The sequence below is a fragment of the Colletotrichum higginsianum genome, chromosome 2 (assembly GCF_001672515.1).
Source record: "Colletotrichum higginsianum IMI 349063 chromosome 2, whole genome shotgun sequence".
NCBI lineage: Eukaryota > Fungi > Ascomycota > Sordariomycetes > Glomerellales > Glomerellaceae > Colletotrichum > Colletotrichum higginsianum.
In genome coordinates this window covers 251,268-266,378 of record NC_030955.1, presented here as the reverse complement: position 1 = coordinate 266,378, position 15,111 = coordinate 251,268, and the positions used below count along the sequence as shown (strand labels likewise).

General features: G+C 55.1%; 3 protein-coding genes across 3 annotated transcripts; 2 read left to right on the top strand and 1 right to left on the bottom strand.

Annotated features, from left to right (window-relative positions):
- Window positions 1-3,611: 3,611 nt before the first annotated feature.
- CH63R_01853 (Acyl-thioesterase) lies at window positions 3,612-6,156 on the top strand (the record flags this gene model as incomplete). The annotated part of the gene is made up of 2 exons (XM_018296828.1): window positions 3,612-6,022; window positions 6,081-6,156. The coding sequence occupies 2 exons, from the start codon at window positions 3,612-3,614 to the stop codon at window positions 6,154-6,156; spliced, it is 2,487 nt and encodes an 828-aa protein (XP_018161644.1).
- A 3,790-nt stretch (window positions 6,157-9,946) lies between these two features.
- On the top strand, window positions 9,947-10,262 carry CH63R_01852 (uncharacterized protein; the record flags this gene model as incomplete). Its single annotated transcript, XM_018296827.1, has 2 exons — window positions 9,947-10,041; window positions 10,124-10,262. The coding sequence occupies 2 exons, from the start codon at window positions 9,947-9,949 to the stop codon at window positions 10,260-10,262; spliced, it is 234 nt and encodes a 77-aa protein (XP_018161643.1).
- Window positions 10,263-12,822: 2,560 nt separating this feature from the next.
- CH63R_01851 (Amine oxidase) lies at window positions 12,823-15,029 on the bottom strand (the record flags this gene model as incomplete). Its single annotated transcript, XM_018296826.1, has 4 exons — window positions 12,823-14,057; window positions 14,116-14,481; window positions 14,539-14,746; window positions 14,802-15,029. 4 exons carry the CDS (start codon window positions 15,027-15,029, stop codon window positions 12,823-12,825), a joined length of 2,037 nt encoding a protein of 678 aa, XP_018161642.1.
- Window positions 15,030-15,111: the final 82 nt, after the last annotated feature.

Below are 15,111 nucleotides of genomic sequence, written 5' to 3'. Positions count from 1 at the left end.
GGGGTGTTTCGTGGCAAGTCAGAGGTTTTCAAGATACGGAGGGAGGTGGAGTAAAAGTCAAGGTGCACCCGCCGAGCCTAGCCGCAGGCGAGCGTTTAAACCCAACAAGGTTTGTTGCTGACGCTGGAGAAGTGTAGTAATCAAAGGGAATAGAACACCAACCTGGGATAAGCTTTGACGCACATTGTATCGCGGCAAAGCATGTTGTGTCTGGGTTGGTGTACAGGTAAAGTAGATATTAGACTTCCATAGTTCTAGGCGATCGCTCCCCTAAGTAAGCATCCCGAGTCGGCAAACCTAAAGGCCGAGGCTATCCTGTCTTCCGTGAAACGGAGCCGCCCGGGCTGCCCGAGTGCGAGGGGGTCGCTCTGTTAATTATGGACCCAGGGGAGGGGGTTGAATGGTGGTGGTGTTGGAGGAGGAGGAGCAAAAAGCGAGAGCGAGGGGAGAAGGAGAAGGGAGAGAAGGGAGAGAAGGGAGAGAAGAAGGAGAGGGAGAGAGAGGCAAGGTTTTGATCATCTGCGTCTCGAAGCACGTCCATGTTTCCGCCAAAGTGTCAGTTTGGCGGAGGTGGAGGCTGAGGCGGAGATGATGCGGAAATGGAGATGGAGATGGAGTCTGAAGGAGATGAAGTCGCAAACACGAAAAGAAAATGGAGGGGTTGTAGAGAGAGTAACTCACATTGAACAACAACTGTGTTACAGCACTGCCGTACATGTCTAGTGTAGGTGTAGGTAGGTAGGTACCCGAGAAATGGTGGTAGGCAGACTGCCCCATAAACGCATTGAAACGGGCAGCGTCTTTTTGCAGCGTTGTGTCTGTATACTTGTACTTAACGCCGGCGGGCATCACAGTGGACCAACAAGTGGGCGAGGACATTGTAGACAAAATGGGAAGGGGACCCAGGTCGAGAAAGTGTAATCGGATCCATCGGATCTGTTAGGCTAAAGCTAAGGGGCAATTTGTCGCACCTGCAGCCAATCACGTGTCTCGCTTGGCTACAAACGCAATGCGGGACATGCAATTCACTATTGACAAGGAGTGTGAGTGAGAGGTGAGGATTAGTATACATTAAATTCTAACTCCCTGGTTTTGGATGGTGGTAGGTGGCAGATTGGAGTTGTCATGGGCGGGTTGCTCCGTGTACATACGTACTCGTCCACCCCATCTATCTATCTACATAGGAAGACATGCGTTACACACGCTTGGCCCTGAGACCATTTCGGGAATCTAATGCCGACCAGATACCATGCTATAGTCACTATCCCGCCGGGATCGGCGGCGGCGCAGGTTGTCGCTGGACCTAGGTTCAGGCAATTAATTCCAGCAAGTTCAGGCCAGGTAGGTACATAGTACGGGCGGATGGGTGATTAATCGATTACTTTCCATGCCCACCTAGGCGCTATCTCCACTGTAGGTTACCTTTCCGTTATTGCCTAGGTTAAGGTACTTGCTTACCTTCCTACCCAACAGGGTAGGGAGGTAGAAACTACAAGTGTGTAGGTAGGTAGATAGGTAGGTAGTGGCACCCACCCCCAGGTCAGCACAAGGGTGGCTTTTGTTTGAAATTCCTACCCCCCTCTCGGCGATTTAAATCTTTTTCCGTCTCTGTCCGTACTTTCCCAATTTCTAAGCTTGAGGCAAGTTTGCCGGTCCAGCACCCACCCCAGACGCCTGGCTGGCTGGGCTTGATCGGACAGCGAGGTAGCAGATAGGCGTTCCAACTAATGAATTGTGTTTGGCCCGTTGCAAGATCCTCTCCACGAATATACACACCACACTAAACTACGGATACTTACTTAGTACATTGCCTGTATGTGGTGCGGTGCCTTATCTACGTGCCACGGTTCCCTGGTTCTGGGTCCAATACGAATTCAGACAGGCAGGCCTTCTCGCTCTACCTTCCGTTTTTCCCTTTCCCTTGCCATCCCTTTCCTCGCATCAATATCGACATCGGCGTCCGACATCGACATCTGCATCGACACAGACATTGACCTGACCGACGCCCGGGCTTTCCTTCTTCTTTGTTCCCCCTTTACAATAGACACGCCTTGACTCTTTGCACACAAACAACCCAGGCCAGGGTCCAACCGTCTGTCTAGGTAGAGCCTCGTTGTCCCCTCGGGCATCCCAGCTCCCGACCGTCGCTGAACTTGATTATTCTCGTCCACCTCACCGGCCGACGTCCAGCTTTTTTCTCCTCCCCCTCTCCCTCACTCCCTCCTCCCTCTTCCCCCCCCTCTTCTCTCTATTCCCTCCATCTGCTTCTCCTCCTGCTCCTCCTTCCCTCCCTCTTTTGCACGATTTCCCTTGGCCACAGAGTCCGAGAGACGGAGAGGATCTAGGCCAGGTTTCTTGCGCCAGATCACGTGAAAACACGCGATATTCTATCGCAGCCAACCGCAACCGCAGCCGCAGCCGCATCCGCGTCCGCAGCACCGCAACCCTTCCTTACCTCGCAATCTCCTCGTCAGCCATTCAATCAAATCATTGTGCGGTCCACCGCACAACACTGCATCACCGTCCAACCCCGTCTCAGTCCAATCCAGCGAGTCCAGTCCACTTCAGGTCATCTTGCTGAGAACATCATCAATCCGCTTCAAAAACCAAAGGACAATCAATATTAGCAGAAGGTTCGCCTTCCCCCCCTCACCGTCTTACTTATCACCCTTTTTCTGCCTTTCTCCTTTGAATTATCGGGACTCTGGGCCGGCCTGACGGTTGAAGCTACCCCCGGCGGCCATTCATTTGCCCAGTAGCACCATCCTTACTACACACCGACCCCCGCCGCCGATTGGACTGCAACATACCATACGGATATCACCCCCGGATCCCTCCGGCCTATAGTTCGCGAAGCGCACACCTAATCAACAGCAGACGATATCCAACACGACCAACCGTCTAGTCTTTCGCATTTCTCCTCAAGTCACCCCCAAGTTCCCACCCCACCGCCTGCGCCGCTATTACTTACTCAATTGTCCTCCTTCCCTATACCTTTCCTTCTTCCCCTCGTTACACACTAAGCGGCTTTGTCCAACACCCACTCACACTCACACTCACACTCACACTCACACTCACACTCAACACCCACCTTACCTCACCTATCGTCGACCACCTTCCGGGGTCTTTCGGTTCACCTACCTGCATCCCTAGGTATCTATCTACCTGTCTGGCATCCTGGACCTGTGGCACCCGTCTGGCTGGGTACAACACGGGCTCAAGCACCTAAAGGTTGTATTGCACTGATCAACGCAACATTTTGGGCTGCTCCACACATAACGTTCGGACTTGGACTTGGACTTGGACTCGGACTCTGACACCGACGCCAGCGCCAACACAACGCAGCGACTTGATTTACATTCTACCTCTCCATCATCTTCGATGCGAAACCGCAACCTTGTCTGGACTGGTCACACAATCGTGCTGGAGTAATCTCGGTTTTCTACCCACCCAACCTCCCTCGGATACGACTCACATCTAAAGGATACAAAATCACATTTCATTATCCTGGATGAACCACAGCCTCGACTCATCCGTACCAAATCCACGCCCGGTGTGAATTGACACCCACCCTTTCGCCTCACCACAACCCCTATTGGGTCGCCGTCACTATGCACCTCGACCCCGGCGACGGCAGGCGCTTGACGTCCCAAGACGAGGAAAGCTACTGGCAATCGGTGAAAATGCTGCAAAAAGAAGACGACGAGAGGATGGAGAGTGACCTCGTGGCTAACACCAAGTATTACATGGCCCGCCTGACAGATCTGAACCACCAGAAGCAGGAGCTCGAGAGACGTGCGCTTGAGGTCCACCGCGCCATCAGTCGAGAACATAAGAGCCTGGAGGACCTCACCAACCGTTTTCAAGAAGCGAGGATGGACCTTCAGCTCCAGCGCGAGAACCATCACAGGGTTGTGGCCGCCTGGTTCGCCGAGGAACATCGCAAAGAGAACGACGAGCGAGCGAGGATCGCCGCCGCCGCCCTTGCCGCCCCCTCGCATCGCCATGCCGCGTCCGCGGAAACCACGCAGGCCATCAAGGCGCCAAACGGAATCCCTAGTGGAATCCCCAGCGGAATCCCCAATGGAATCCCAAATGGAATCCCCAACGGAATTCCCAATCTACCCAACGGTGCGATGCTGAATAACGGAGACCATCGCAACGGCCCTCACCCGTCGATCCCCGTCCCTGGCAGGCCTGACCAGCCGCCGCTTACGATGATTATGGATGCACTAGGTCGCTCCATCGGCCCCGTGAATCGTCTCCTGTCCAGTAACAGGTCCGTCATATTTCTGTCTGGTCTGCCCCAGAAGAGGGCGGTGCAGCTTCGCCCGGGCGTCGTGCTCGGCCAGCAAGACTTGAAGCAACTTGGTGAGGCCGAGGAGAAGTGGATGGGCGCCGTCATCCAAGCGACTGGTCTCGTACGGAAACAATCCCAGCAGTGTAATATGTGTGCCAGGGGCCAAGGTCCTTTCGCCCAATGCATCGGCCTTGACATGCCCGAGTTCCAGGCGTGCGGTAACTGCATGTGGCAGAGGACAAACTGCTGCGAGCCATTGGCGGCAGAGCAAACGCCAACCATCACCAAGTTCAGGGCCTTCAACGCGCCTACACAAGACCCCCAGGGTGACCGGGGCCCCGTAAACGGCAACTTCAACGGCTCCACCACTCCCGCCTCCCTCAGTCGGCCCAATTCCCGAGACAAGAGCTTTCTTGAGGGCTCAACCGCCACGGACGAGACGGAAGAGGACTTGACGCCCATCACCAAGGCAACCCTTACCCTCAAACACGACGGTACTGTCTACACCCACCCAGAGTGCATGGAAGGTGTCCCCGTCGGCAAAATCGACCAGGATCATCCTTACTGGGATCAGTCCTGGCCCGAAATCGCGCCAACAATTGAACCAACCCTGCAGACGTGGCGAGACAAGCTGCAGGCCGCCCTCGAAAAGGGGCAGAACAGCATGAAGTTCCAGCTCGGCCGACAGGTAAACCGTGGAGAGACCATTCTCAAGTTCCTAGAAGACGCCGACTTCTGCCCCTACCAACTGGTGGCCAAGAAGTACATGATGACTCGCCTGGTTTCTTACGACACCATCTTCCGCCTGGCTGACACCCTACGGACCCTGGAAGGCTTTAAGACGCTCGACATTACCCCGTTGGAATGGCTGCGGCAGCGTCTACAGGAGATCATCACGGCCGAAGGCCCCAGCTTCAACCTCGCCAAGACCATCCACGACTTTTATCACGATTCCAAGTACGTCGCTCTGAGGCTTGCCAACGGCAAGAAGAGCATCGGTAGACCGTCGGGCATGAAGATGACGCCAAAGGACTCGCCCAACTCGTCCAAGGGCACGCCGAATATGAAGAAGCGCAAGCTCTTCATTAGCGAGGAGTTCCCTGGCGCCTCACAGCGTCCGCTTGCGCCCACGCCCACGACGGCACATTATCCCCACCCTCAGCCGCTCTTGCAATCGCAGTCCCATGTTTTCCATGAGGAGCCACAAAGGAGCGCGCCACCGACGCCCGAGTTGGCCAGGCCGTACAAGAAGTTCAAGATGTATCAGGGCCCCAGGAAAGCCAAGGACCCGGATCTCGAATACGATGGCTTCACCGACATTGACGAGTTCAGCGGCGACCATATTGGCAACCACGACTGGGCGCTGAACCGAATCAAGTCCCGCCTAAACACCGCTAGTACCGGTGTGACGCAGTACTGGCACTGGATCCCCGACGGTGGCGAGGAAGTTTTCGAGCATCAAGTGCTTGCCGAAGGAGACAACTGTACCTGGGGCATATACCGCAAGCCGATCAACTTCCATTTGGAGTTGGAGCATATCCAGGAGATGCGATGGGCCACCGAAACGCTCAAAGTCATCGTTGTGTGTAAGGATGGCGCTGTATCTTCGCCCACCGGTGAGCCGAGAGGAAACCTCATGGCCGAGTTCAAGCGAGATCGCACCAAGAGGCGCTTTTTAGACTTCTGCAGTAAGAAAGGCGTCGCATTGGTCAAGGTCGAGGCGTGAGTATACCCTGTCTTTTCCCAGGCGATTATGAATGCGGCTAACCAAGCATCACAGAGACGTCATTGAGAAGGCTTGGGACGAATACGAGTCCCTCGAAGTCCTGGCTATGGGCGATTCTGAGATCGATTAGAGGCTTCCTTCCGGTGGACTCGCAATTCACGTCGGCACACGTCGATGCAGATGGCGAGTGGCGTTTTGTTTGTTGCCTTGAGAGCGGAGAACGGTGGAGATACCCCCTTGATTTCTGATTTCTGGCTTCTGGCTTCTGGCTTCTTTGGGCCTTGACTTTTAGTGTGCTCGACTGCGCAGGCGTTTTGGGCGGGTTGTACAGGCAGCAGACAGGGCACTGCTAGATACGGGAGGACTGCACGCGTTCCGATCGGTATACATGCGAGGCGAGGTCATCGCCAAGGCTTGGCCGTTTGCCATGATTGTAGTGGTAGCGGAGTTCAAGGTTTTTTGCGACATGCCTTTTTGGCTGTCTGACAGCATCTGTCTCCTTTTTTTTTTTTTTTAGTTTTTAGTTCCGTCTTTGTGTGGAGGCTCTGTATCAGAGTCTATCGAGACGCGATACTTGGACAGAGTGAGTGGTCTCGGGAGCCCACCGAATCAAAGTCATTTCACGAGAGGACCTGTGCAAGGTACCAGGTACCTATCTGCATGGTAGCGATGTGGCCGTCATTAGCAAGTGCACACACAAACACGAATGAGCACTGGGGCATGAATAGTAGGACGAGCGTGTATGTTTCGGCGAGTTTGATAGGGCAGGGGCAGCGGTGAAGGAGGAGGCCGGAAGGGGCCGGAGGGAGGCCGGGTGCTGTGCCATGCATGAATGGGTGTGGGCCGGAAGCCGGCAGCCGTTTAGACCCCATTCATTTCCCGGTGGAGGTGCGCCGTCCTCCGTTGCCTGCACCATTCTAGCAGTTATACCCACTCCCTCCCATTCCATACCGTCCTTCTGTTTGCCCACACCATGCACCGTGCCGTCTAGGCCAAGCAGTCTTCGAGTTTATGCTAGAGGAGTATATTCTGCTTCTTCTCCTTCTTCTTCTCCTTCTCAGCTGAGATGTATTCTCTGGGACGCGTCACGATGGTCCAGGCCTAATGGCGGCTCATTGCGGCAGCGGGATGCTGCATGCCCGCCGTTTCGTGCCTGCGTCTGACCGACGGCCAAGGTTAAAGACATGAGAGACGCCAGAAGAATCCAGCCACCGTACACTTTCTAATATCCAAAGGTGTCCCCTCTATGGATATCTGTCAGACCGTTTTCTCTTCTTTCTTCCTCGCTCACCCCTTCTCCTGGTCGCCTCACCTTCGTTCTGCTGCGGGCCGCGAGCCTGGCAGCAGTGCTTTTTTTCAATACTTATCTCTCTTCTGTATCAAACCCTCGGCCTTTGGAAAAACTTCATTGGCGTCGATTTACCAATTGATACCGGCGTCTTGTCTTATACCCCCCTTGGGGCCCGTGACGGGGCTGTTGTCCTATACAAGACAACCTCCCAGGTATTCCCAAGCCACAGGGAGTCTATGATGGCAACGACCTGCTGATTCTGCGCTTTTGAAGAAAAGGATGCTGTCAGTCGATGTCTCGATTACCAAGACCCAGCCTCAGTACACTTTCCGTTCGGCCAAACCTGGTTTTCGTCCCAACGGCCAAAGGAGAAAGAGTCAATCTCGGGATGGGAAGGCGCAGTCGTTGCATTTCTGTCCCGGGATGAAAGAGGAAAGAGGTTCCTTCATCCCGGGTCCTAAACCTGGAGAGAGCGTCCGGGGTCCCTCCGCGGTTTCCGTCGCCTCCCGGTCCGACGTCGATGGCAGAAGCTTGTGATGCTGGCCCGCTTTGTCAAAACCGTGTTGATAGCGAAGGTAAGTGACTCCGATTCCGATTGATGACATTCATACTGACTATTTTGCCTTTCGGAAAAAAGAAGGATTCCAAGGCCAGGCCAACGTCACGATGTACGTATTTGGACGAGATTCCATCGCTTAATCTGTCCCCATTTATCCTACGACGGCCCCCTATCGAGAATGCCTCCTCCTCCTCCTCCTTAATATCATCCTTTGGTATCTTATGATTGGTGCCTTCTGTGGCTTCTACACAGGTCGGTCTCGGTCCGAGGCCAAAGATCTCGAGGAGCAAGCTGCAACAGGCCAAGATGCTCGGCCCGCTCACCACTTTAACCGGCCGCACCAGGGTATGCCTGTCCGTCACTGCAACGCGAAATCCCCACGCCTGCCCTGCCGTCGTATACTTCCCAGCCTTCATCGGCGTAGAGCTGAACACGAACTGTCACCAACTGGCTGCGCACCTCCAAGGCCGTTGCCACTTGCGCTACATCCCAGATCTGGCTGAGCCCAAGAGTGTGCGCTAGGGCTGCAGGGGTGCACCTGACGGTTGACACCGGCAACAGCTACGTTATTCAACTGTGACTCGAAACAGTGGCAGATGTGTACCAGCATGCCTGCGAGAAGCTGATTAAAATCCGTACAAGGGTAAGCTTGCGTCAGCCCCCGTCCTCCCCTTCCTTCTAGACAAGGTATCCCTTTGCTAACTTTGGGCTTGGCCCAGGTAGACGACCATGACGTTGATCATGGCTGACAGTTTAGACAGCCACACTCTCGTAGTGTCGCCGCATGTTACTGGTATTCGAAGGACTTCCGAGCTCTTTACCTACGGCAAGATCCGCCTCGTAGTCGTTGTAGTCGACGACAAGCTCACGCCGTACCAGAGCCTGAGGTCTTCCTTCGCCACGTATGTTTCGGCAGAGAACTTGGGGTTCACTGGCAAGACCGACGAGGTCTATAGGACCTACCATTCTTCACTGGTTCTCAGCGCTGCCCATTCTTATTGGCAAAATCAGCCTGATGCTTTCTGTAATAGGCGGCTTCTGTTTACCAAACTTTGTCTCCAAGGACATGGCCCTCGCGATCTCCTTCCCATTTGGGGTGCTACGGCCATGTTCAGATTGCAGGCCTGCGTGTCGAGCGCGGGTACCAGTGCACTCTTGAGTTTACGAGGAAGTGAGAAGGGAGGCCACCCAACACTCCCCTCACGACCCCACTCACATTAAACCCCGTCTCATCCGTCTTCGGCTTGCATGGATGCACAAGCCATTATCAGAGTCATTGCTTTGGCACTCGCCCTGAGCGAAGCTCCAGAGCTTCCGTTCCATCGCAGCCGGTATATAGACGTTACCTCATCTCCAGGGAACACGCAGCCCTTGATGTCTATCGGTATGTGTCTCTGGTATTTAATTGCCGTGGCGGGACTTGGCCATGAACGAACCAAGGTGGGAAACCCGTAACACACCCGCTGTATCCGAGCTGACCGTCGTGTAGCTATTTCCACGTGGTCTTCAAGGTGTCGACAAAGGAAAGATAAAGGCCCACAAGCACGAAGAAGACCACGGCTCCAAATATTGCCCCGGGTCCATGCAACAGCCGTATCGCGGGCGGAGCTTCGGGCCCGGAATCCCAGCTGTACTGGAACTCTCAATCAGCATTTCATCCATACATCATAGTACCAATTCTTACTGAGGACGAGACCCAGTGTATAAGCGGCCACTTTTCGGACGAGCACACGGCATCGATGCCGATGTCCCGCCCAGCCTTCGAACCAAGCCACTTGCAAGCTGGTTACAGCTTGCTAGCAGCACGTCTCTATCGCCATGGCGGCAGAGATACTAGATGGCTGACGCCGACCAAAAGAAGCCGCCGGTTGTTGGAGAGCTCGGGCCTTTTGGAAGGTCTCGCCTGGGGTCATCCGGGTCTTTGGGGACCTCTTGGGTGGGCGAGAAGAGTACCGACAAAGAGGGTTTGCCATCATCGGCAACATCGTTGACTTCTCGTCAACGAAGTCCAAGCATGTGACGCGAAGCTTAATCGCCCCCGAGTTATACGGCACGGCTGCTAGCGTCGATATGGCCTTTACTATTAACGCTACGCTGAAGATGATCACCGACCGCCCGGATCTTCTGACGATCCCGACCATCGTTTGCACTGACTCGTACTCGATGTACGAGCGCATCATCAAGCTAGGCGATACAAATGAGAAGAGGCTAATGATTGACATCATGGCCCTCCGACAATCACACGAGCATCGAGAACTGCTGGATCGACGGTGACGACAACCCGGCCGATGCTTTCACGAAAGCGGCCCCGAACCGGGCCCTCGAGTACCTCATCAGCCGCAGCGAGGCCACTATAAGCATGGAAGGACTGGTCACGCGGAGATGAAAAGACAGAGGAAAGCCGACAAACTTCCCGATGCGTCTTGAAGGCCTGGTATTCACCATTCTCAATGATGAAATAAGTCACAGCAAGCACCGTTGCTTGCTGAAGGAGAAGGGCCATCGTCGACCGTCCCCGAGAAAGATTGGACATATCGGTTGAGAGGGCCACGGTACAGAATTGTATCTGCCCCGGGCCCCGTTCGGATTCTGTGGCATATACCAACGTCTTCCAGGCTCACCGTTCACTCCACACGATCCGATCATCTACGCGAGATTGACTTGCGAGACAGACAGAAGAAACGCCAAGGGGGTTCTGACAACAAAGATCTTCCACCCCAGTTGCTGGGTTGTCGCGGATGGATATGTTTGCCTTCTGTCAGGATTGTACTTGGGAACCTTACCAGAAGAGGACGCTTCTCGAGGCACAAAAACATTTTCTCAAGGACAAGGCGAGGCTGTTGCAATCTATTTTGCACGATTAGCGAGCCCGCGTCGACGAGGATGGACGCTTCGTCGTACGACCCTTTGTCAGCTCTTGTCATCCATGGACAGGCCGAACTAAGGTCTACATCGGACGCACACTGACGACACCATCGACGTGTTGGAAGACTCTTTTCCTGCGAGAAAAGCTTAATTGCTTGGCTCCGGTACAGCCCTTGGCGACCAATTCATAACAGCCGGCCTTACTCGTTGCCACTGTGAACGGTAGCGAAGGACTAGCCATACTCCCTTCCTCGTCCCGCAGTGACAAGACAATGCGGCTGTCTTCCGGCAAGGATGACCCTAGCACGTCATTCTCCGGTGTCTATGAGAGGACTTGCAACAATTCTCGGAAAAATCGCGTCGTCACGAAGCGAGGCGCCCTCCGCAACGTCCTGGTGCAGGGCTAGCGTCCGCTGGGGCTGAGACCAAGCAGCAAGCTATTCGTGCTGGTGGCCCGAACGAAACAAATTCATGGCGGTGCCTCGAGAGAAGGACAGATGAATGTTACCTTTGTTGTTTGTGTCTCTCTTCCTACGAGGTCCTGTCCGAGTCTCGATGACATTCTTCGACATAACAGCTGGGTCGCCGTCGATCAATCGAATGATGCTTCAGACTGGCACACCGAGGCAATATACGCTTCTTTGGCCCGTTGCTTGACGTACACGTGATGGGCAGTGGGCGATTTCGCGTCGATGAGCTCGATCTTCAATCCCTGCCCTTTTTTGCTTCAGCACAACTGCCGCGAAGAAGCGCGCCAACGCCAAGGCGTCTTCCTCGAAGAACCCGCCCGCGAATGTCGACCCCGAGTCTGAGGCTGCTGAGGGCGTTTCGTCGTCCTTTGACGTCAGCGTGCTTGGACTCATTGACGAGATGGAGCCGCCGAAGAAACCGTCAAGAGCGTCCGCCCTCACTTCCAAGCACCCATACCGGGTTATCGATGGGACAGTGGCCTGTCCGGGCCAATCAGATCACGCGGATCCTCCTCCGCCAGATCGGCCCATATCACGGCCTCCGTCGATTGCTCCCCTTCACTTTAGACCCTTCCCTTCTACACACCCAAGCAATCCACGAATAACCTCATATTATTGAGACTGTTCATTCACTCGAGTGATCTGTGATACCAACAGGCATTCACTGGTGGACAACTTACAACTTGCATCATAGAGAAAAGCTCCAGATGGAGCCATCGTCATGCGACCCGTGCCTGTTTACTTCATCAGCCGAGAATCCTGACTGTGGCGTAGTCGGCATGCAGACTGATGACACCCCCAGCCTATAAAACGATCCCTTCTTGCGCAGAGAGAATGAGCAGCTGGAGAAGGCCGCCTTCACAGCGAGGCCGAAGCTGATGTTCGCCACCGAGAATCCCGTACCTTCAACGGCAGGTACCCTCACTGCTGGTTTGCGGTATCGGCGTTAAGGGAAGACATCGGGTTTAAGGATGTGCCACCCCACTCTGGGCAGGCGCAAGGGGCCCTTGCCCACTCCTCCTTCCCTCCTCATAGCTGCACCAATCCACCAAAGTGAAGCTATCGCCAGATCCATCGATCTATTCCCAACCTGTGAAATACTGCCAACACTCACCCTTTCAAATGACGATAACCTTACTCTCGACCAGAAACGCAATAGAAACAAAAGTATAATAGTTTTTGACGGGCGGGAAGAAACCTACGGCCGGCCTGGCCTACCGTGGCCGATTGATCCAGGCTACGAAGCGAATACCCCCTCCTCCGTATGTATGCCCCCCTCTTCTTTTCATCTTCTTGTAACCCTTCGGAGTCCGGCGGGTTATCCAACTGTCATGTTGGTCTCATGTCCCATGGAAGATGCAGGAATACATTCAGTAGAGTAAATAAACACAATCAGACGATCATTTACATACTCAAGATAACGTTGGCATCACCTCACTTGACTATATACTCGGTCCACTGCCCAGCAGTTCCTCTTCCGTCATCTGCTCCACCATTACAGATCGTTATGGGCCCCATCGATACACCTCTGTTAGGCCGACTTTAAGGCTTGAGATCTGTTCAAGAAGCCAATTGATTAGATGTATGCTAGCTATCGACCTGCTCGGTAATTCACAGCTTGGATGACGGTGCTTCGCAGCCACATCCGTCGGTCTCGGCCTTGCTCGACTGCACCAGGGTGCTCTTGTTAAAGCTCTGCTGGCTGGGGGGCACATCCAGGGCAGGGTTCTTGTCGAAAAAGTTGACCGGCTTCAGGTGCACTTTGAGGATCTCGACCGGCATGACCGGGAAGTCCTCGATCCTCGGCACGTGGTTGATGCCGAACTGCACCCAGACCACGATGTCGGACTCGGGCGTCAACGCCTCGTTGCGCTGCGACCAGCCCCGGACGCCGGTGCCGCCGCGCGACTGGTTGGTGTACCAGCCGCCGGCGTAGAGCTCGCGGTCGCGGTGGGTCGTGACGTAGATGTTGTGATCCGCAAACTCGGCGCGCTTGTAGTTGAAGCTGTCGCGGTCGCTCATGAGCTTCTGGAAGGGCGGCGCCGCGATCTTGTAGGCCACCGGCTTGCCGTTGACGGGGTTCAGCGAGTTGGGGTTGGTGATCTTGAACGTCCTGTTCACGTCGAAGTCGAGGTCCAGGCCCGACGTCTTGTCGACGACCGTGTCGACGACCTCGTACCCGGTGCCGTGGGGGTTCCAGTCAGGGTCTCGCGGCATCTTGTGGGCTTCCGAGTAGACCAGCTGGTTTGTGTGGCCGTCGATCATGGGGTCGACGCGGAGGGAGAAGATGTGCTGGTGGTGCCCGGCGAGGACGCCGGGATGGACGACGGTGCCGAAAGGCGTGCCCACCTTGTCCAGCTCGTGGTCGATGGGCTGTGTGGACAAGATGCCGGTAGCCCGGACCTCGTACGTCACTTCGCCAGCTTGGTTGAAGATGAACATGAGGATGTACTCGTAGTTGGACACAGTAATGATGCTCTGGAGAACCAGCTCGCGGGACCGGACGACGGCAGCACGGCCCGTTCGGTAGTTTGTGTGCTTCCATGAGATGCCGGCGTCCTGCTCGTGAATGCAGATGCAGTTCTCCCTGGGGTCAGGCTGGCCGCGGTCATCGGCGATGACCCCGCTGAGATACTGGATGCTCCCCAAGCAGTCGCAGCCCAGCTGGAGGTTGTTGGCGGTGGCGCCGGCACCGGCATCGCCGAGGTCGAAGGCGGCCTTCTTGTGGAAAGGGTGGCGGGGGTCGCCGTAGGGCACGCTCATCTCCGAGAGGGACAGTCTGTAGAACAGCGGACGGCCGTCGTACTTGACGTTGTAAAGGACCATGCCCTCGCGCTGGTTGAATCCTGCTCAGGGTTAGTCGACCGTTGTCGCGATACCAAGGCCGTGACGGGCCGAACATACCGACGAAGAAACTCCACTTCTGCCATTCAAGAACATTACCAGTCTCCCCGACAGGCGTGACTGTGAAGCTGGGGCCCTGTGGCTGCGTGACGTGTAGAGGCTTGAGGTCTTGGCGCAAGTTTTGGCTTTCGGGGATATACTCGTTCGCAGGCTTGGGCTTATAAGGACTCAGCGGTTTGATGGTGTTGTCCGCACCGGTTGGCAGGATATCGATGCGGATGATCTTGTACTCGTTGCATTCAACCACGGGCAGAATAGGAAGGGGGAACGCATAATGGTTTGAGTCAGGCTCGGCGCTGTTGTTCGGGTCTCTCATGTAGAGGAAGACCTGGTAGAGACGCTCGTCGTCATTGACGCCGTCCGATCCTGGCAATTGTTAGTCCAGTCTTTCATCGCTGCTCCAGGGGGAGTCGAAACACGTGCCGTAAATCCAAGGATCCGCGCAAACAACGGCGCCTTCCGGAAGCTCGAGTTTCTTGATCTCGGCCAAGACCTTGGGGTCCTCGAGAGCGATCTTCTCCACCATCTGGGCCTCATCGTAGTCTACGTTGCCGTGGACGTTGGCCCCCAGCTTGATGTTGCTCTCCACCTTCCCCGAGGTCAGATTAACAATTGCCTCGTGGAACAAGTCCTGAAATTTGCATTAGCATTCGCTGGTGTCTAGCAATGCCCTCTAGTTATCTTACTGTTCCTCGAACGTAGTATGCCAAGAAAGCCCGGCGATCGGGTTGCGTCGGAGACAGGCCTTTGTCTTTGGCATCCAGGTAAGGCGCCAGTTCCGCCTTGGCCGGTTCGCTGAGTGTCACCACCTTGAACCGAAGAGAAACAGAAGTTGGCCAAGAAGTCTGGATCAACTGGGCGGCGGCTTGAATCTCCGCACCCGAGAGGGGGCAGAGAGGATGGGGAACGGACATGTTGAGGGCTACTGAGTAGTTGGACCAAGTCCCAACGACAAGACAGAAAGGGGGGGAAGAGGGGAGAAGTTGGAGGAGTTCA